The sequence below is a fragment of the Tursiops truncatus genome, chromosome 10 (assembly GCF_011762595.2).
Source record: "Tursiops truncatus isolate mTurTru1 chromosome 10, mTurTru1.mat.Y, whole genome shotgun sequence".
NCBI classification, from domain to species: Eukaryota; Metazoa; Chordata; class Mammalia; order Artiodactyla; family Delphinidae; genus Tursiops; species Tursiops truncatus.
This window is the reverse complement of record NC_047043.1, coordinates 68,794,321-68,817,390: the sequence shown is the minus strand read 5'-3', so window position 1 is coordinate 68,817,390 and position 23,070 is coordinate 68,794,321. Positions and strand designations below refer to the sequence as shown.

Here is a 23,070-nt window from a genome sequence, read left to right as displayed (position 1 = left end):
AAAAGGGCACAGAAAAATGAACTGCCTGGGCGTCCACGAGAACAAAGAAACAGAATCAACATTTGGAGTGGGGCGGGGACAGTCAAGGAGTAACACAGGGACTTGCTGGTGAGATCAGGCAGAACTCAGGCTGTGGGTAACTTCCAGAGGGAGTGGGGCAATTCAGTAATGGGGAGATGACACTGTTATCTGCAGAACTTGGGATCCTTAAAGAGTTAAGCTGAGTTTGACAGAACAACAGAAACGGTTTGGTGTCTGAGTGTTCTGATGTAGATAACCTGACAGTTCAGTTTTCCCACCCCCTGGTCTGGGCAGCACAGTTTGGTTTAGGGCATCTACATGGGTTAGGTGGGAAACCGTGGGGCTGAAACAGGCAGAGCCAATCTGTCCTGACCCGACAGCCTGGAAGGGAGGTGCCGAGGCCACAATGGAGGAGACTACGTAGCCCCCGACTGTTTGCACAGACTCCCAGGATGAAAGACTGGTGGTAGTGGTGGAGCTTGTTCTAATCCACTTTAAGGAAAGAGGAGGTGCTGCCATCTGTTTACACTCTAGACTGGGTTTAAAACATCTGGTTCAAAACGTCTGGCTACACTCTAGACTTGTTTTGTTCCATAGGGCAGCCTCAAGCCACATGTGGCTCTTGAGCTCCTCAAATGTCGGCATTGAGAAGTACTGTGGGTGTAAAATATACACCAGCTTTCAAAGATTAGTATGAAAAAAATGGCCAATATTTCATTAATAATTTTTATATTGACTGTATGTTAAAATAATGTGATTTGGGATATACTGGGTTAAATACAATATAGTCTTAAACTTAATTTCACCTATTTCCTTTTTAGATGTAGCTACTAGAAAATGTTAACTTACACAGGCAGCTCATGTTCGTGGCTTGCGTTACATTCTTCCTGGACAGCGCTAGTCTAGACAGATTCTCACTATAATCACCTGATGATGACCCTGTTATTCATCCATGTGGCTGCAAAGACCAGGCTTCTCGGTCACTCCCATCCTCCAGCCACTCTGCCTCCCATTTCCTGAAGAACCAACCAACGTAGCACAGTGAATTTAGCACATCCAAACTGATCTTGGGGCTCCTGGTTCTGGCTCTTTCTAGTCATTTTACCACCATATCGCTTGGTGTCTCACCTTCCTGTTTGTAACATGGGGATATGCACTGCCTCATGGAGAACCCCAGCTCCTCAGCCTGGCACCCCCAGTTGTCTACAGTCTAACTCTAGGCTGCCTTCTAGACCCACCTTCCACCCAGGCCTGCCGTCATGCACACCCTTGCCTTGAGCCTCTGGGCCTTTCTACTACTCCAGCATCCTAGGCTTGCTATTAAATTAGCTAATAATTAAAAGCCTTAACAACTTAAAACACTTTGAATAGTGTCTGCCACACAAAAAGGAATCAACGAATGTGAAAAAAATGACTAAGACCAACAACAGTAACAAATACAAAATGCATCTTCCCTAGTTGTGTCTATGGTTACTTTTACACCCGACATATAAAATCGCATCCATTCTATTTGATTTTGAGTTCTCTGAGGTGGGGCACTTCTCTGCAACCACTCTGAGCAGCTTGCTCAGCCCTAGAACATGGTGGCCATCTAACAAACGTTGAGGGAAGGAATGAAGATTTCTCTCCATCGTTCCCAACTTCCATCTCATCCACCACTACACCCAGTGGCCCATGTGACTGGCTAATTTTCATCCAGAATAGAAACCCTTCAGCATCCTTCCTCATCTTCTGGGCTTGAAGATACAGTGCAAACAGCTTTTGGCAAATGTCAACGCGGGCTTCGTGGAAGTGAGTCCTAGATTTTGCCTGCCCCAGGCTCCTCTGTGGAGGCTTGCCTGTGCTGTGGCTGCTGGAAGGGAGCCTTCTTTGTGTTCTCTTGGTGGTTTGACTAGGCCCACATTCCAGGCCTCCTTGGGAAAGGCAATCAACTCAGATGTCCCTTTCTTCTAAAACCGAGGGGCACACGGATTACCAAAATCTCAAAGAAAATAAGATCATGGCAAAGGTGGTCCCTTCCTAGTCTTATCGCCCTCAATGCTCTGTAGGGCAAAAGAAAAAGAGATATTAGGGGCTCCACATTTTAAGAAAAATTCATAAAGCTCTCAGAGACATGGGAAGCATGAAGTGCAAGAGGAATCAATTTAAACAGTAACTCTAAGTAACTGCTTTGAAATAGTTTTAACCTGAATGTTAAAGAGGGGCAGAGAACAAGAAAAAACTTCCAGATGTTTAATAACTACTCAAAAAGTGTTCCTCAAGGTCTGACTTGAATCTTTCTTGCTGTGCTATTGTCCTATTCCCCACCCGTGATATGGCCCCCAGCCCATGGTAAGATAGCTCCATCAGCCCCCAGTCTAACACACGGGACCCAGCACACCAGGAGCCGGATAAATGTTTGTTGAATCAACATCGGTTAGTCTACCAGAAGTCACAAGCAGGTGGCAAGGACAGGGTGGCTGAGAAACACTTGGACAAAGACTACAGAGAGCCCACTTATCAACAGAAAAGTCTTACTTGAGCAGCTTTGCCAATTAAACCAAAGCCAGTCTGCTGAGTAAGGCTCCTACATCTGAGCTGTTTTTGGAGACACTTCATGATTCACACCCAAATCATACAAGATGAAAGAAAATACTGGATAAAATCAAGCCAAATATTAAGTCTGGGGGGAAAATTTTATTAGACAAATAAGAAAAATATTGGTATTGTGCTTCAGGAAACCCACTTCTTTCCTCTGCCTGCAGGGGCAGAAACAATCTCAGTGGCAGATGGAGACGGAATAGGAGTTATTTTAAGTGAGTCTGCTCCATCCCCTGCACTGGTCACAACCTCCCACTTACACCCACCATGCTAAGCTAGCAGCCTTGGCCAGAACCAAGGGGAACATCCATTTGTTACAAGGATTCGATTATATGGCTGGGCTTGGAGAAGGCCAATCAGGTTGGAGTGAGGATTCCCCATCCGAGCTGGCCAAGGAAGCTGCTGGCGGCTGGCTCTCCCCAGCCGTGTGTGAGGGTCTGACCTGGTGCATTTACATCTGGTGCAGACACCGGTTTCTGGGGGAAGCACACCAATTACATTATCCTGAAGGACCCAAAGTAAGAGAAAACCGAACAGTGGCTTTGGAGGATGCCTTCATCCATTCCCCTCCTGAGCTCCTCCTCTGTGCTGAGAGGCTGGTGAGGGAGAAGGGGGGATGAAGCTTTCTGCTTTTGTTGCTCACGTGAACAAGACAGAGAGAAACAAACCACTTGTATGTGCCAGAGCTGGGGTTATTCCCCCCATGTGGACTGATTCCTAACTGTCATTCTTCAGTTACTGCAGCTGCTAGTATATCCTTATTGCTACTCTGAAAACAAACAGACAACAATAGCAACAACAACAAAACCCTTCGGTTTCCTCACGTGGTAGGGCTCACACAGAACATCCCAGTGTAGCTACTGTCTGCTTGTCTTCTAGCTCAGAGTTGGCCCAGAAAATTGAGGGTGTGTGTGTGTGTGTGTGTGTGTGTGTGTGTGTGTGTGTGTGTCTGTGAGACAGACAGACAGACAGACAGATACAGAGAGATAGAGGGAGGGGGAGAGACAGCAGGCATAAACAGGCTTAGCTGCGGTTGCACAGACTAAGTTGATACCAGGTTCAAAGTAGAACTGCATGGAGACTGCATGATTCCAAGGACTCTGTATCTATTCACTTGTTTTTGTGTGTATACAATCCCTCACCAATGTTTATCACAATAATCGGAACCAACTGAATAATAAAAAGTGTTCTTTAAATCCACCCCCACCCCCAAGCATCCACCACCACCATGTCCTCCGAACTCTTATAGCAGCCAGGCATAGTTCAATAAAATCAATAAAACACAAACGGGGTGCCTGTATAACCGCCACTGTCCGCAAAATGTCCTGGGGCCTGCTTTGTCACACAAGGCTCTTTACTTGCATTATCCCATTTACACTGACAACCAGGAATATTACATACTTTGGTTATGGCAAGATTACAAGAGAAAATGATGCTCAGAGAGGCTGTGTGACTTGCCCAAAGTCACACAGCTGGGATATGGCAGAACCAGGAATCAAGGACAACTTGTGTACTGCTGAAGTGGAATTCCTTCCACTTCACCACTGTCTTTTTCCCAGTAGGAAAATGCAAAACTCAAGGCAGGGTCAACACTCACTACTGATCACATTCATATGGGTTAGTTCACGTAATCCTCAATGGTGGGCATCACGCCAAACCTCTTCTAAATATGTCAGGGCCTCAGGGTCACAGACAGATAAATGGGATAGATGGCTCACTGACCTGGCCACTCCTTATGTTCTTATCATGGATCAGTTGCAAAATGCTTCATCTGGTTTGGGCTTGGGTTCTCACAAGTGAGATGTGCAGCATTTGCTTGGGTCACCCCATTTATGGGAATTTGACCCTAGCTACCATTTCCAGTGAAATCATTCAGTGCAATGTTTCAACAGTGAGAAGAACAGAAATGACTTGTATTTGTGAGTATTTGCACTGTCAGGAGATGATAAGTCTTGACTGGTTGGCCTGTTTTTATAAGAGCCTTTTGGCTGCCCTCTCAGTGGCCACAGCTCTGGAAAGTACATGAGATGGATTATTTGCAAACAGACCATTTGCTGCACGACCAGGAGATATAAAAGACCAGAAAGACTTCGTGAGTTGACTGTGCAGATGGGAGCTGCTCATTTCCATTGCTATAGAGAAAGGAAAGGTACCTTGGTGACTTCTGACATCTGGTTCCATTTTGTTCCTTCTTTAAAAGCTGATACATAGAAAGTTATTCATTCACTAGCAGAAGATCCAGGTTTGATTGTTTCATTTACTCTGATCCACTCCAACTTGGAATAAATAAGCACTAGGAGCCCATACTCAGCCACACCAAATATATAACTCCTACCACCCACCAACAGGCAACTCCAACTGGAAGGCTTAGAAATGGGTAATGTGCTAAGCTTTTTAAACTTAAATATGTTTTTAGACTTAAATATCCTTAAAAAGTTAGTAGCTTTTTCAATCGGACTTTTCAATGATTCTAAGTTATGTTTGGAATTAGCTAACCAGTTAACTCAACCCTTTTTTGATAAAAAGATTGTTGAAGTCAAGTATTACCTTAAGTCCCATCCTGAAGCATGCATATGGGATCCACATGATGTGGCCATGACTCCATTAATACCAGGGCAATTAGAGCAAACTTGGATGATGATGGAGCTAAAACATGGACTTTTTCTAAACAATGATTCAAGCGAGAAGCAAATTGGTCCCCACGATGTTTCACCAATAAACATTTGCATAGCAGGCATTGCTATTTTCTAATTTTGATGAAAGGGAAAAAGACATGTGGGGTGGATGTGCGTGCGTGCGTGCGTGCGTGCGTGTGTGTGTGTGTGTGTGTATATAGCTATAGGAATGAACTACACTTTCTTTGTTTTGTTTTGTTTTTTGTTTTTTTTGCGGTACGCGGGCCTCTCACTGTTGTGGCCTCTCCCGTTGCAGAGCACAGGCTCCGGACGCGCAGGCTCAGCGGCCATGGCTCACGGGCACAGCCACTCCGCAGCATGTGGGATCTTCCCGGACCGGGGCACGAACCCGTGTCCCCTGCATCGGCAGGCGGACTCCCAACCACTGCGCCACCAGGGAAGCCCTGAACTACACTTTCTTAACATTCAAAAGCAGAGTTTACTATATTACTCTTTACACTTTTATATCTTCCTTAAAATTAGCTAACCGCAGACCGAAAAGGATGTCCTTTTTTCAACACATTACAACTAGTCCAGGGATGGCAAACATGTGGTACACTCACTGCCTGTGCCCCTCCAGAGTGCACAGTGGACCAGGGCCTCCTATCTGACAAGCCTGGCTGCCCTTCAGAATGCTCCTCAACACAGTGCTCCAGGCAGCCTCTCCCCAGGGATCAGAATGGACCGTGATATTCTGGCTGTCCTGGATTTGACCTAACCCCACTCACTTCAGAGAGAGTGAAAACGATGCTGAAGGAAAATGGTTTACATGTCAGCTCACCAAACAATGCTACTGGATACAGCTTAGGCAGGACAAGGAGAAAATCTCAACTGTTTCAATTAAACACAAATACCTTCAAGGCAGCAGGCACTGGGCTTGGGTAATGTATTTTGGGGGCAAATCCCATCAGAATGAATTTCCAGGGATCTTGGATCTAATCTGTTGTATCAAATGTAATTTTCAATAAGTTGGTCTCAGACTGAAGTGTTAGAGACCATTTGTTATATAAAGGTATCTATTATGATGGGTTTCAAGCTGTCCAGAGTTTAAAATTTTTCCATATATCGGCAGATGTGAAACAAATACATAAGTACATATAGATATATACGGATTTATATATAAAACCATGATAGTAAATATATTTACCCTACATTATTTACATATTTTATGTCAAAATGCTAGTTATAAACTATTAAAACAACCTTTTAGAGACGGTATTGTGAATTGAGCGTTTCAAGTGAAAACTGCAAAGTGTAATTACTGTAGAACTGAAGAAAGTCTTTTAAAATCATAAAGGGAGAAACACAGAAATAAGTATGTCTCTTACCAGTGGTCTGAGTTCTGGATGCGTCAGGATATATCCATTATTTGTGATTGCAAAGGCATAGCCGTGAATCCCTAACTGTAAGAAGAAGCGAGAAAGAAGCCTTCATTAGCTTGCTCCCTGGTGAATTCACAAAGCAGAAAGCAGCCCGACATTTAGTAATGTGCAGCTTAAACCTGGCATTCATAGCCCTTATCAGCACAATATTTCATTAAAATGAATGCAAGGCACTGATCCTTGACATTTGGTGGAAATGAAGACCTGTCACAGGATAAGCTCAGCAAATAGCACAATTTAAAATGTCACAGACCCACGCTGGCATCCAAAGCCCTTACTTTGATTTATTTAAAACAAAAACAATTATATTTTCTAAAAGGCAAGTGGCTAATGTTTCTGGAGACCCTATGTCCAAGTGAACAGAGTTTTGTCAACCTCGGTGTCTTCTCTCTACCTGAGATAAGGCAAGAGGGGCCTCCCTCTGAGGCACACCTAGGCTCCCTACAATTTCACACCCCTAGGGGCCATCGCAAGCATGCACTCTCCTAGGCAGTCATTTTCCATAATTCCTCAAGGATAAAAGTGTCCCCACCAGCCTATATAGGAGCCTGCCAACCCTTTTTATATCCTTTCGTCTTTAAATTGTGAGGCTGCCAAGCTTTTCCATGCATGCTTCCATCGACACAAAGCCTGGGTAATTTTCTATGCAGAGCCTCACTTAATTTATGTTTTCTGACTAAATGGGACTATGGGAAATAGTTTGAGAGCAATGAAATGTTTTACTAGCTTTAAAAAGTATGTAATCAAATTTAACACTGCACTTATTTAAATAATAATCCCAGCTTTTTGACAATATTTCTATTACACAGTTGACTGCACCCATTGGCTACAATAAATTTACCTACAAATCATTCATGTATTAAAATGGCCTCTGGCATAGAACCCATACTGATCTCTCTCTCTGAAGAAAGAAAATGTAACCCACTTTTGCCAGAGCAGTGAAAGGGGAGAAGAAAAAGAAATCCTCTGTTTTTTTCCAACGAGTTATTTCATAGTTCTGAGCCCTCACTGTTACTTTTCTTGGAAATTCTCTGCTGCTCACATTCTTGAATATGATACTATTAAATGATCCAGACAACAGAGTTTACAAACCAAGAATGACCCTGTCTGCTTGTTAGCTTAACGTCAAGGTGATGTGAAATTAACTTCAGGGAATTTAACACCAGAAATTAAAAGTTTTCCTTGCATTACATAAAGTAAATATGCACATGGTAGTCAAGGGCAACAGGCATTTTCTTCTGGAGTTACCTTGCAAAGCAAGTCTTAATAAGATTCTACTTGATTCTAATGATAAAAGTGTATTTCATTATGCTGTGAAAGATAAACCAGCTATCCTCTGAGATGTATATTGTCTCTTTCATCTTGTCTCTTGGAAAAAATGTCAGACACAGTCAACACTGCGTTAATTACCTTTATTTATGTCCCAGTTTAATATGGACTGCAGGGGTCAAAAAAGACTCAGAGAGTTTGACTCTTTCCATTAAAGGCAAAAGTGGTATTTGGTTGGAAATTCACAATGAGACCAAACAAATAATATTTTATAGTCAACTAATACATTCAGTGCCTTCTAATTTACATTCCTTCACTTCTTGGTCTGCTTGTAGGAAGTAATACTCAAAAGAAGGTAAAACTCCATGCATATACCCCCCCTAATGCCCTCTACTTTTCTTGTGTCAAAATGATAATAATCAATTATTTGTGAGTTTGACTATAAGTAATCAAGGCATCAGTCAAGGCCTTTAATTATTTAATGCCTGTCTGCCTGCCAGAATATAAGTTCTGTGACAGCCAAGGTCATACCATGTGCTTATGGAGGGGTAGCTGGCATGGAGGGAAGAGGGGTAGAGAAAGGAGAAAGCAGAAAAGGAGGAAGGAGGGAAACAAAAGAAACTGAATTGAGTGCAGATACTACAAAGCTATCCTAAACTCTCTGCTTCCTCCCTGGGATGCAGAGACTGAGCTGACCTTCCCACACAATGTCCTCTACTCACTGTTCAACTGCCATCTCTACTTCCTTGTTGCTCACTCATGCCCGACCCTACTAGAGTCTGCCTCTGCTGTGACCCCTTGCCTACCAACATGCCACCAGAACTCCTTTCTTTACAGTTGCCAGTGGCCTCCTAACTGCCAAACCCTATAGAAAGCTCTCTCTCTTCCTGGTTGTGTTAGCCAACTGCCCCCTCCTCCTTGACACTCTCTAGTCCCTCAGCTGCCAGGACCCACACTCCCGGGTTTCCTCCCTTTCATAGGACACTCATCCTCCACCCACCTGGAAGCACTAATTTTCCCTAAGTTTCTGTCCCCAGCGTCCCTTGTCTGCTTTAGCTCTCTCTACCCCAACACGATTCATTAACCACCTGGATGCTGTTGATCTCCAGATCTGTGCTCCAGCCTTGGCCTGTCCCCTCAGTGGCAGATCCCAGTACCCACGTGTGTGTCGGCCGTCTCTGCCTGGACATCCCACAGGCGCCCCAGGCTCACCCAGTGCAGCAGGATGGCTCTTTCCCTTAGCGCTGCTCTTCTTGCTCTTCTCTCTCAATCGGCGGCACCACCAACCACCCAGACTCCTCAGCTGCAAACTCCTTTTTCTCTTTCATCCCCAACTTCTTGACCTAAGTAATTACTAATTTTTCCTCCAGAAATCACTCAGATTCAACTCTGCTTCCCCACCCTACCATTCATGTAGATTTAATATAACAGATTGCCATAATGGTCCTACCTGCACTTCCTGCCTCAAAGCTTGGCCCCAACAAAGTCATCCTTCAGATTAATCAAAGTCAAAGGTAACTCTGACTCTGTTGCTCCCCTTTGTAAAACCCACTAAAGACCTCTTTCATGTATAAGATAAAATCCATGGGCCCAGCCATCAAGTCTCCCTGGGATCTGGCCCCTACCTAGTTACCCAGCACTGCCTTCTTTCACTCATGGCCTCTCAAGGGCACACGACAGGGACAACACCACCCCTGCAGTTGTTTTCTCCCACTTAGACTTTTACTCACACAGTGGGAGCTGCCCAGAGCACTGCTCCTTCCCATCTCCCCTGAGCTAATTCTCACCCATGCTATGAGCTCAGCCTCAGGATCTTCCCCTATAAAAGGTCTCTCCTGTTGCACCGTCCTTTCCATACCATGTCTCCATAAAACCCTGAGAATTTTTTCCATTATTACCTTCACCCTAATACATGAAAATGCTACACTTACTTTTCTGCCTGCTTCTCAACTCTAGCTGGTTGTCTTTCTTTCCTCTGCCTTGTTCTAGATAAGGCAGTGCCTCCCCCATAAGAATGGGCTCTTTGTGGGGAAGGAATCATCTCACTCGTTTCTGACTTCTCCAGTCTCTAGCATAATGTCTAACACATGACAGGTGCTCCAGTTAAGGTTTGCATGTATTTAAGACATTCACTACTTTACCCAAATATTACCTAGTTCATCTTTAAAGTTTGAGCTAAAGTAAATATTGAACATGAGCTGAAAAGTAGAAGCTGATTTGCTATCGGAGGTACATAGTCAGTCCTCCTCAAGCCTGTACCTGAGAAAGTCTTCTGACATTCAGAAACTATCTGGTTAACATCCTTCCCAGGAGAACAGTCTGAGAAAATAACATCAGAATGTTTTGTTGGTTGGTTGATGGCATATGGATATAACCTAATGTAGATGTAAGAACAGAAACTGAGCAAATCTCAAAACACATTCTGTGGATGAGTCTCTCAGAAACCTTAAACTTGTGTATGGCAATGTCCAACATTTGTTTTGGGCCCCAAATCAATATACAGATGAAATCTCTAATTTTTGTTTCATCTGAAATAGAACCAGTCTTCCTGTCCATTCTAATGTGCAGTCCCGTGGAGTAATAAAAGAACAGATGGGACACAAGGCCTTCCAGCACTTGGGGCTGCCAAAGGGGCCCTCATCCTGAATCATACTCTTCTGGAGGCCAGGAGCCTCAAGCTCCAACAGCCCAGGGAAGGAGGTGCTTCCCTTCCAAGTGCAGAGACTTTGGGCTAATGAAGTGAACCCAATTATAAAATGGCTTATTACATTAACAGAGGCTGTGGTGTCCGGAAATTATTGCTGGGGTGTTTGGAATTCTTAATAAAAAGTACAGGAAGTCTGATTGCTTGTGGGAAAATCTATGAAGCTAAGGGAAAAAAAAGAATTCTATCTTCTGGGAAAACCCCGAGAGCAGACTCATCTTTACAAGGTGTTAATCAAGAGAAAAAGGTATAATTTGCACTCTGCTCCCTGGAGCTCTCCTCTCCTAGATGGCTCACTCTGCCTGCCATGCACACCTTTTCCCCAAGGCTCTTGTGGGAACCAGAGGAAGGATAACTTAGATTAAGGTATGTCATACGTGGGTCTCTCGTTCCCAGACCTTAGGAAAAGCCTAAAACAGAAGAGCCTGTATTTCAGACACTGCTGGTTAATTTTCTGTAGCTGATCTTCCTCTATCCCCTTATTATACTTTGTTTCATTTATCTTTTATTAGCTGAGTTATACTGAGAAAGTTATTTCACGTATCCTCATCTAAAAACGGGGTCAAGTGGTACCCACTTCATGGGAGTGTAATAAGGATTCAGTGGGAATAGTGGATATAAAGCACTTTTACCATACCAAACACACAGTAAAAAGTTCAATGAATGTTTTATTGTATTATTTTAGCCATTAATATTATTTTTAATATTTTAACTATTATTTAAACTATTACTATTATTGTCCTTTATTGTTCCTAATGGCTCTAGGGTAATAAAGGCTAAAAGTCTGGATTGCTAGTTGTGAGACTTGGTGAGATATTTAAACTTTCTGAGCCTCTGTTTCTTTAGCCAAGGGTAATAGCAGTGTCTACCTATTATTAAGTGAGATAATGCTATAAAGAGCTTAGTACATTGCCTAGTAGAGGAAGCTCTGAGAAACAGCCTCACAGGGTAATTGTTATCAGTTCCTGTATGTTCACACTTTCTTGATTTACTGGGCATATATTAAATAGTGGCCCTATATATGGGCTTCTACATCTTCTTATATGGTGCAAGAGGATTAAGAGTGTTAAGGAAGGTGGGATGCCCTTCCTTAAACAGTAAGCCAGCAATTCTGGGTACCTAAGTCTGGGGATTTCAATAAAAGTAAAGTCCACTATCTTTAGGGGCCTCAAATACCCTGAGTTTCCATCTCCGGGGAGCTATACAGTTTCCAACATGTGCTTATGTGAGTTTGGATCAACCACATGTCCTATCATGCTCTGGAAGCTTAACTTCAACTGTAAAAGCCTTGCTGTTGAATGAACCTGGTTGTCAGGGCTCCAGGGTGACAGTAGGAAGAAAGACTTTTGTCATCTCAGTAAACCCAATCAGGAAAGTTCTTTTGTTAAGGAGGCCACCTTTTGTGAGCCTGGACACCTGATTTTAGATTAGAGTTCATTTCCTCGTATCATGAAGGTGGCTTTCTAATTTGATCACCTAAATGGAATTGGCATATGGGAAGAGACATGCCTTGCTTGTTTAAAGAAGTTTCCTCTTCTAGGAGTGGAGCATGTGCTAAGGACCAGCTAGGAAGCGCTGGGAAGAATTTAACCTTTTGGGTTCTCTGAGAAGGTTGGGCCAACAGGTGAGGGTGCAGCATGGGCTTATGGAGGGTCGTGATAGCGCTGATGTCCAGGGCTAAGGGGAGCCCTAGGAGGCAGGGATACATACCCCAAGTCTGAACAATCCCCTATGGTCCTCACTCCTCAGTCCTCCATCATCTTCCCATGGCCTATTTTGCTTTCTTAGGAAAAACAGTGTAGAGCGAGATGATTTCAGGTGGCATGTAGGGCCTGTGTTAAACTTTATAGCCAGAACCTCTAGTAAGAGGCAGCCCTTTTAAAAATTTCTTCCATCCTTCCAATTATATCAAAAATAAACTTTCCATTAGTATATCTTTAACATTTGCCTTTAATACTAACTTAAAAGAAAAAAAGAGAACAGAATTCAAGTTCAGAACCTTGGAATCAATTATTTAATACTATTATTTTGTTTTTATAATTTTTTTTACAATTATCTTCTATAATGCAAATTGACACTGGCTTTTCTTTTTAGAAATGATGTGTTTCCTATCAAAATTTAGTTAAGTGAAGAAAGTTTCAGGCTGATTTACAAGTGAAGTATTAAGTAAATAATGGTACAGAGAGTATATGAAGTAGTATGTGAATGGCTTAGATCTGCTCTAAGAATGTGGATCTAGGCTCAAATCACACTCACCACTTCCTACTTATGTAGCCTTGAGCTCTGTGAACATAAGCCCTGCAAACCTGAGTTTCCTTATGAGTAGAATGGATACAACAGCACTGCACTTACCTGAGGAAGGTTTCTCAACATGATGGGGGTAATGTTCGTTGCACAGCACGGAGTACTGGGCAAATGTTATCTGCTAATATTATACCTTGAGACATCCCATTTTGTACCACAAAATGGTGCTTTTTTAAACAGGTGTTTTCTGCACCTGTCACTTTGCATCCAACCCTCTGAGGGGTGACCTGTTCATTTTGGCTGCAGTCATCCATTTAGCTGACTTGCTTGGATAAGGGCTTGCTGTGATGCCTGGTGATCTGTTCTCTTGCTCTTATCCTGGCCTTCTGTCAAAAAGGTGGACCTATCCTTGTCGTCAAACTTAAGAATCTTGCCTAACACACATGACCTTGTATCGTAAGCCTTTCCCCGTGTCTTTCAAAATTCTTTGAAAACCCCATTTTCAAAGGTGGCTGAGAATCCCAGCATGTGGTTGCCTAGTCCATTGTTCAGTTAACCCATCGTTCTGTTGGGCATTCTGGGTTAGCAAAGGATCAGTGGATGTGAAGCCACAGGTGTCAGAATCTGGTAGGAAAGGTGTCAATAGCTCTCTGCAAGCAGTACTCCCTGTGGAAGAGGGCTGCAGGTACCAGGGGCTGGGGGTCAAATCTGTCCTCTTGACCAGTGTGTTACCATTGCTCCTGACTGATGACAGTGGTCAATTCTTCACACAAATCTACAAGCAGGTTCTATTGTTATCACCATTGGACAGAGAGGAACTAAGGATTTGAGAGAGTTGTCCATACCCAGCTCCTCAGTGATGGAGCTGAACTCCAAATGTATCTTCTTCCAGAGCACTAACCATTGCCTCTTCCTGCCAAGGCCCAGGAAGAAGGGCCTCTCACAATGGTGGTGAGGCAGGCTCAGCACATCAGGGAATGAGGTGGTAAGGGAGGGGGCCCTGCCAGTTAGCCAAGAATCTCAGATTCCCAGCCCAAAGGAGCTTGCCTCCCTCCAGATGGGAACGGAAAGAACCCTCGTCAGTCTGTGAGTGGGCCAGAGATGGAGATGGGCGAGCTGGTCTGCTTCATGCTGGGGGAAGAGGGGACGGTATGGTCTCAACCCTTGTGCAGCCAGGGGAACCATGTCAGTCCATGAACTCCTCCCAGGACAAGGAGCAGGGGCTGCTTCCTGCCCCCCTGCACTCCCATGCATGCATACACAGAGACGGCTCTTGGGCAGTTCCATAGCACTGGGATAGGGCTTGAGGGGACCTTCCTCTTCTCACCCCTTGATTTGCTTTTCTGGGGAGCTCCCACTAGGGAACAGGTGAGAGTTTTCTGCATGGGGTTCAAGGACTCTCTGGGCCATCTTCTTAAAAGGAAACCCCTGGCTAACCTATGTATCAGAAAAACATAATGACCATATCTCAATTTACGACTTCACATGTGGCTGTTCAGGCTGAGGTTAGAAGAGATAATTAAGAAAAAGTGCCAGTCAAATGAAATTTAAAAATATCTGTTCAGTAATTCTGCAGGTGGTACAAAGAAAAGACAATGTGTTACGATGGTGGGAAGCAAAAGGTTGAAGCTGGAACAACACTGCTCTAAAGGTAGTAGAGCCTGAACCTGACTTGGATGGAAACCAGGCTCCTGGCCTGTCCGTTGCTCTGATTTTGTTAAAGTGCTTATTTAACCACAGCAGCCAAAGAACATAAATACCAAGTAATATCATCCCTATGGGCCACAAAATGGTTACTGCCACCGTGTCCCCTTCATAGCAACTTGCCAACTCCTGCACCCAGCCTAGGTGGCAGTGCAGTCTGTCACTGTGTGTGCCTGCCTGCCCCAGAGAGGGCAGATCCAGTCTGTGGACCTCTGGGAAATCACATGGAGCTTGGGATGCTTGTTCTCATGGAAAGAGGTTGGGCTGCGGGTGGCACTGGGATGACCCATTAGAGCCCCTCTGTCCCCAAATGTGGAAGAACTAAATAAACCAAAGAGTAGTTCTGGGAACAGAGTGCTGGGAATATAGCCAGGTAAGGGGGAAAGCATGACCCTCTCTCTCGAGGTAGGGCTGGCCTCACACGCAGAGCTGGTTCTAGCATATCCACCCCCCGCCACACCCTTTTCTGAGCCCTTTCCATCTAGTGTTTCTTTTCCATGTTGTTCTAAACTCCCAAGGCAGTGGCCTACCAAGGCCTGCCCTAATCTCTTTGTTCCAAAATTACCTACTCCACCCTCTCAACTATCCCCAGAATTTAAAACAAACTTACAATTCCCTTAGTGCCATAGGTTTAATGCAGCTTTAGGAAAGGAATATTAATTTGTACCCCATCACCTTCCAGGATAAAGGGAATACGTAGTCGAGAGTCAGAAACCACTTTTCTTTGTGCCTCATTGGGTTCCTGTTAAGAAGTAACAGATTTTAGAGGGTCCTCAGATTGGGGTGAATCAAGATTGGCTTAGAAAACCATCAGAGGTGTAAGACCTGTGGAGAACTGCACAGACTTGTGTAGATTTCCACAGACTCACACAAACCTGGATAGGCACATGTAGACCTAATCAGACCTGCATGGACTATTATTATTCTAACAAAACAAAACAAAACAAAACAGAGCCCTCTAGAAGAGAGTAGAAGGGCCTCCTTCCTTCATGTTTTCCTTGTCACTACGGCAGGTTGTGAAATTATCTTGTGCATTTGGCCCTTGACTATTAATTATGTGATGCATTACCTTGTATTTGGGGATGGTCTTCAGAAGTTCTTTCACTGGGACATCTGTGCCGACCACACCCAGAAGAATGCCTTTTGATCTCTGTTGAAAAGAAACATTAAACAATACCAACAATAGTATGTTAATTTGGTAGAAGAAATAGAACCTCCTGAAAAGCCACACACCATAGATCACTGTCTGGTGCCTTCTTCAAACTGAGAGAGATTGAAGATTAACCTGGATCTCTATGAGGGAACCTCTTCTATTCCCCATCCGCTGCCCAAAATATTCCTAGGCAAGAATGGTAGCTTCTCAGGCCAAACATTACCTACTATATATCCCTCAACACACGCCCATACCAAGACACCCTAAAAACCATTTTCTTCTCTCTCCTGAAAATCAAGAAGCTAAGGACTTATGATCATTAATCAGTTTCTCTTATGGAAACTTTTTATAGGAAACACTTTACATGTTAACTACTTTCTCAATTTACACTGCCATCTGGTGCCCACGAGAGAGAGAGAGAGACTAAATAGCCAGAGAAAGATGCAATAACCCTAACACATTTTTAGCAGCAAGCTGGAATCAAGGACTAAGGGGAAGGAATAGGCCTCCAGGGTCCCAGGTCCCAAGGTCAATGTGGTGTACTAAACTTTCTAATGTCAGAAAGGGGCTTCTAGAAGAAAATACTCATCGCTGTTGTCTGTTGTTTCCCCCCAATTCAAGTGTCCCCAGAACCTCAGGCTGCGATCTTATTTGGAAATAGGGTCTTTGTAGATGTAATTAATTAAGGATCTCAAGGCAAAATCATCCTGGATGTAGGATGGGGCTTATATCCAATGATTTGTGTCATTAGAGGAAGAAGAGAGGACAGAGAGATAAGGAGAGAAGAAGGCCATGTGAAGACAGAGGCAGAGATTGGAATTATGCTGCCACAAACCAAGGAACTCCTGGGGCCACTGGAAGAGGAAAGGAAGGAGTCTTCCCTAGAACTGACTCCTTGATTTTGCACTTTTAGCCTCTGGAATTGTGAGAATACATTTCTATTGTTGTAAGCCATCCTGTTTGGGGCACTTTGTTGCCACAGCCCTGGGAATCTAATTCAAGGCTGGTAACTGTAAATCAGAGAGAGGTTAACCCACTACAATCAAGGATTCTTTCTGGGGGTTTCCTTCCTCTGGTCATTTAAACACTTAAATTTTGGAAAAGTGCTACAAACTGTAAAATGATGCCTGCTTGAATTCCTCTCATCTATTTTTTTTTTTTTTTTTTTTTTTTCTGTGCCGGCTCTTAGTTGCGGCATGCAGGATCTAGTTCCCTGATCAGGGATCAAACCTGGGGCCCCTGCATTGGGAGCACAAAGCCCTAACCACTGGACCACCAGGGAAGTCTCATCTCTCATCTACTCTTGATTTCATGATGATACCAGCAGGATTAAAAGTGAGGAAAAATTATACACCCTCCATCCTTAAATTAAATGAGTAAATAAAGGGCACCAAAGCTTGAGTCAGAGGGGGTCTGAGATAACAACCGTCCTAGCAACAAGTAGGAAATCCAGTCACTGTACTCACAGTTTCGTTCTGCTTACTAAACACAGGCATGGCGACCGTGGTCATCAGGACGGGGCCCTGACCATTGGCAAGCTGGATGGAGACAGAAAAGCCAGTTACCTGAGAAAGATCTAGGATAAATAGTGCTGGAGGCCATACCCTTTGACTATCTCATCCTTTCCTGACCAGGGGCTGTTGGGAATGGACCAGGGTCCACTCGAGCCTTTATGGCATAGGTGGGAGTGCAACATTCCTCCACCCTGACGTGCAGGTGAAGATCCCAGCCCCTCCTCCCCAGCAGGGGAAACAACGTCAGTTACCATCAGTCACTCCAGCTGATCTGTTTACTGCATTCAGCTATTTGAGTTCAAATAAAGCCCTGTTTGGATCTCAGTGATTCATTTTATTTTATTACTACAGACTGACTTTACTGTTTTACTTTGCAGACTTTTATGTTCAATATGTGCAATATTAATGCTTCTCCTTAATCTGGAAATAGAGGATCAGAAAGCATGAGCATAAGGGGTTTTATGAGTTGCCCCTGCTGGAAACAATGGAATCTGGAAGCATTTATTCTCCCCAAGGTAGCTGAGTCATGGCCTTTTTGAACTTCGGTGTATCTCTGTATGTCAGTCCCAGATGGAAAACAAACAAAATAAAAACAAAATAAAAAAATAATTTGAACAGCTCATCTTTAAATCACTGGTAAGAAGCTGAACATCCCTCCCGGAAGAAGAACTCTTGAAATTTGGCACATAATACACTTCTGTAACTCACTGAATTGCATACAAATGCACTGAGACCACCATCCCAACCGTCCTTCACAACAGTGTTAGGAGAAAGGCAGGAACCCCTACTCTGCCCCATTAACAAATGGGGAAACTGAGTCCTGGACCACAGTAGGCTTTGGTCCAAGACAAACCTCGTTCTAATTCTCAGCTTTGAATCTTTATTAACTGCATTATCTAAGCCTTCATGTCCTCATATGAAATAATGCCAAGTATTCCCCAACAGTGTTGCCATGAAGATAAAATGTGAAACTGCCCAGCAAGGTACCTGGCATCTGCAGGTGCTCAAAAGATGCTAGTTTCCTTTCCCTGCCTTCAAGGTCACATGGCTAGCAAGTAGCAGAGTCTCCAGTAAGATCAAGGCATGTGGCACTGCGGATAGAGACCAAAATTGGCAAGTCTGGTGGGAGAGGTTTACTTCCTGGTTTCACAGCCCATTCAAGCTTCAAATGAAGCAATCTGTGAATAAGAATCCACTATCTTCAGTCTAGAGTGTTTTCTGATGTTTGGGCACTTCTCTGTCACTTTAATTCCATAGAAAAAGGAGGTGTTGCTCCCTCGGTCTTCTTGGGAAAAGGCACTATAAAGAGAAGATCCTAAAATTTAGAGGTCCCCATAGACTGAGGTCCCCACAGACTGACTGGCCTCCTGAGAAAGGTCATTAAACTCAGTCAATCTTCTACCAGTCTTGTTCTTCCAATAGGTTATTTGAGCAATAGGACCTCATTACTTGTAATGTGGTACACAGAATGGCAGTACCTCTGGCACCTGAGTGCCCTAGAAATGCATAATCCCAAGTCCTCTCTAGATTCTCTGAATCTGAATCTTCATTTCAATAGTTAGTATGCATATTAAAATCCAAGAAGCACTGTAAAAAGGCAATGCTTTCCACCATCAATAACCATGATAGTTAAAGAGAAACTTATATGCTTTGGGAAAACTCCTAACAGGGATAGAGGAGGCCATGTTCTTATTAGTTTTACCTCTATATCAAGATAGGCCTATATTCCTCCATGACAAGCAAAACAACACAAGAATCTCAAGATCCCTCAAGGACTGGGAATTCATGATGTGATGGTTAATTTTATGTGGCAACTTGGTTAGGCAACGGTGCCAGTTGTTTGACCAAACACCAGTCTAGATGTTGTTGTGAATGTATTTTTTAGATGCGATTAACATTTAAATCAGTTGGTTTTAGAGATGGCCAAAATGGTGGAGTAGGAAGACCCAGAGCTCACCTCCTCCAAAGACACACGAAAATTACAACTACTTACACAGCAACTATCTATGAGAACAAACTGAAGATAGCAGAAAAGATTTTCCACAACGATAGACATAAAGAAGGAACCACAACGAGATGGATAGGAAGGGCGGAGACGTGGTAAAGTCAAGACCCATACCTCCGGGTCAGCAACCTACAAACAGGAGGAATATCACAATCGTAGAGGTCCTCCCCAAGGAGGGAGTGGTCTGAGCTCCACATCAGGCTCCTCATCCCAGGGATCCTACACTGGGAAGACAAGACCCCAGAACGTCTGGTTTTGAAAACCAGCAGGGCTTATGTTTAGGGGAGCCATAGAGTGACAGGACATGGAGGCTCTGCTCCTAAAGAGTGCTTGCAAAATCTCACACTTTCCAAGTCCCAGCACAGAGGCAGTAGTTTAAAAGAAGCCTAGGTCAGACCCATTTGCTGACCTTGGAGAGCTTCCCGGAGAGGCAGGAGGCAACTGGGACTCCCCCTGCAGATAGAGATGCTGGCAGCAACCAGTTTCAGGAGCTTGTTCCACAACAACACTGGCACTGGCAAGCCCCATTTTGGAATCCTCCCTCTAGCCTAGAGCAACAGGGACCCAGCCCCACCCAACAGTGGGCTGGTACCACCTTGGGGCTCTGCAGAGAGCCACATGCAGGGATAGAGCTAGAGGGATCATGCTCCCTCATTTCAAACTATACTACAAAAGGTACAGTCACGAAAACATTACTGTACTGGCACACAAAAAAAGACACATAGGTCAGTGCAACAGAATAGAGAGCCCAGAAATGAACCCACACTTATAGGGGTTCATTATATGAATAATTATATGGGCGATTAATCTATGACAAAGGAGGCAAGAATATACAATGGGGAAAAGACAGCCTTTTCAATAAATGGTATTAGGGAAACTGGACAGCTACATGCAAAAGAATCAAACTGGACAGTCTCACATCATATACAAAAGTAGACTAAAAATGAGTTAAAGACTTAAATGTAAGACCTGAAATCATAAAACTCCTAGAAAAAAAACAGGCAGTATGGTTTTTGACATTGGTCTTAGCAATTTTTTTGGATGTGTTTCCTCAGGCAAGAAAAACAAAAGCAAAAATAAACAAATGGGACTCATCAAACTAAAAAGCTTTTGCAGAGCAAAAAAAGCTATCAACAAAAAAGAAAAGGCAGCCTACTGAATGGAAGGAGATACTTGCAAATTATATATCCGATAAGGCGTTATTTTCCAAAATATACAAATAACACATACACTCAACATCAAATAAACAAACAACCAGACTGAAGAATGGGCACAGGACCTGAATAGACGTTTTCCCAAATTAGACAAACAGATGGACAACAGGCATATGAAAAGATGCTCAGCATCGCTATTACAGAAATGTAAATCAAAACCACAATGATATATCACCTCATCCCTGTCAGTGAATGGTTATTATCGAAAAGATAACAAATAACAAGCGTTGGTGAGGATGTAAAGAAAAGGAAATCCTTGTGCACTGTTGGGATTGTAAATTGGTGCAGCCACTGTGAAAAACGGTATGGAGGCTCATCAAAAAATTAAAAATAGAACTGCCGGGAATTCCCTAGCGGTCCAATGATTAGGACTCCATGCTTTCACTGCTGAGGGCTCAGGTACAGTCCCTGATCTGGGAACTAAGATCCCACAAGCCACGTAGCACAGCCAATAAATAAATAAAAAAATAAAAATAGAACTGCCATATGATCTAGCAATTTCACTTCTGGGTAATTAGCGGAAGAAAATAAAATACTAATTCGAAAAGAGATATGCACACCAATGTTCACTGCAATGTTATTTACAATAGCCAAGATATGGAAGCAAACTAATTGTCCATTGAGAGATGAATGGATAAAGAAGATGTGATATATACACACAATGGAATATTAGTCAGCCATAAAAAAATCTTGCCATTTGTGACAACATGGATGGATCTAGAGAGTATTACATTAAGTGAAATAAGTCAGAGAAAGACAAATGATCTCACTTATAAGTATGATCTCACTTATATGTAGAATCTAAAAAACAAAACAAACAAACAAAATAAAATAAAAACAGACTCACAGAAACAGAACAAACAGATGGTTGCCAGAGCGGGGGGCAGGTGGGAGCGAAATAGGTGAAGGGGCTGAAGAGATACAAACCTCCAGCTATAAAATAAGCAAGCCACGGGGATATAATACACAACATAAGGAATATGGTCAGTAACATAATAATTTGTGCAGGGACAGAAGGTTACTAGACATAGTGATGATCATTTCATAATATTTGCAAATCACTATGTAGCACATCTGAAACTAAGATAATGTTACATGGCAACTATATTTCAATAAAAAATAAGTAGACTTTGATAAAGCAGATTATCCTACATAATCTGGGTGTGTTTTATCCAATCAGTTCAAGGCCTTAAGAGAAAAAAAGGTTCCCCAAGGAAGAAGAAATTCTGCTTCCAGACTGCCTTCAGACCCAAGACTGTAAAATCCCATCCTGCTGGAATTGCCATCCTACCAACCTGCCTTACAGTTTTTCAGATGCGTCAGCCCCCCACATTCATGTGAGGCAATTGCTTAAAATAAATCTCTCTCTCTCTCCCTCCCTCCCTCTCTCCCTCCCTCCTTCTGTGTGTGTGTATGTGTGTGGGTGTGTGTATACTTACCTTACACTTAAGAAAAAAAATACATATATATCTCATATGGTTCTCTTTCTCTGGAGAATCCTGAGTAATACACATTGTAATCATATAATCTATTATTTGGGACAGCCTAACTTTGGTGTTAGTATAAATAAACAACTTGATGTATCATATTAAGAACCAAATAATATTAACTATGAGATAATGCTAACAGTTATTGTTGCCAGGAACCAAACCAACTGGTATATAACAGTTTGTGAAACCATGGTTCCAACACCTTGCTAAAAATACTTAAAGTATACTATGGCCATCAATGGGGGCATGCAAGGCCATTTTCAAAGGCAGAACCAACCCACAATAAACATCTCCCTCAGAATCAGAAATCTTCCCATATTCTGACTCCTTGATTAATCCTTAATGCTACAAAGAAAACTGAGTTGAGCTGATCCATAACCCTGGGCAACTTCCACTTTGCAACTCAAATCAAAATTTCAAGCAATGCCAACATGTATCACGGATAAAATCAAAACATACCATTGACAATAATGAGAAATGAAGCTTTTTTCCTGCAAACAGTAAAAATCAGTTATAAGTCACTGGTACTTGTCCTGGCATAAATATAAGATCACGGGAAACTAACTTCCAAATATTAAGGCCAGAAAATAGTAACAACTTCACTCAGGGGCTAATTCCAAATATAATTACTGCGTTACTTAAAATTTTCAAAAAACCCATAATATTACATTTGTACAGAAACCACTCATTTTAAACCAGCCCCAGGTAAACAAGGGAAATGCAGTGATCTCAGTCTAGCCACTGTTATGAGCTCACATGTCCCTCTTTCAGGGACAATTCTGCCCCAGATTTGTACTGGCTTGGCCAGAACCCTAACCTGTAGCCTTTCTGATGTTATACCAGCTCATCAGTATGGCCATGAGGGCTGGCAGCACTCCGGAAATATCACTTGCACAACATGAAGATGCTCTTCTGCACCCGCCAGCTCCATCTTTCCCACTTTCCACTGGGTCTGGGTCCTGTGAATCTTAAACATTTTGTGGAGAGTGAATATCAAATTGAAAGTTAATTTGCACGGTAAGCACTTTACGATTGAAAGGCATTCTGTACTCCTGCCATAGGAAATAGCAGCTGGTGGCAAAAGGTTTTGGTTTTTTTTTTAAGACCACCAAGCA

At 43.0% G+C, this 23,070-nt stretch overlaps 1 protein-coding gene across 2 annotated transcripts in view; it reads right to left on the bottom strand.

Moving 5' to 3' along the window:
* The window catches only part of CACNA2D3 (calcium voltage-gated channel auxiliary subunit alpha2delta 3), a 788,131-nt gene that overhangs the window by 187,426 nt on the left and 577,635 nt on the right, over nucleotides 1-23,070 (bottom strand). For both annotated transcript variants that reach the window (XM_073811245.1, XM_073811246.1), the window contains 3 exons: nucleotides 17,199-17,270; nucleotides 15,649-15,729; nucleotides 6,605-6,679 (listed from right to left, as the gene is read on the bottom strand). In XM_073811245.1, coding sequence (XP_073667346.1) covers nucleotides 6,605-6,679; nucleotides 15,649-15,729; nucleotides 17,199-17,270 — 228 coding nt within the window. The remainder of the gene's footprint in view (nucleotides 1-6,604; nucleotides 6,680-15,648; nucleotides 15,730-17,198; nucleotides 17,271-23,070) is intronic.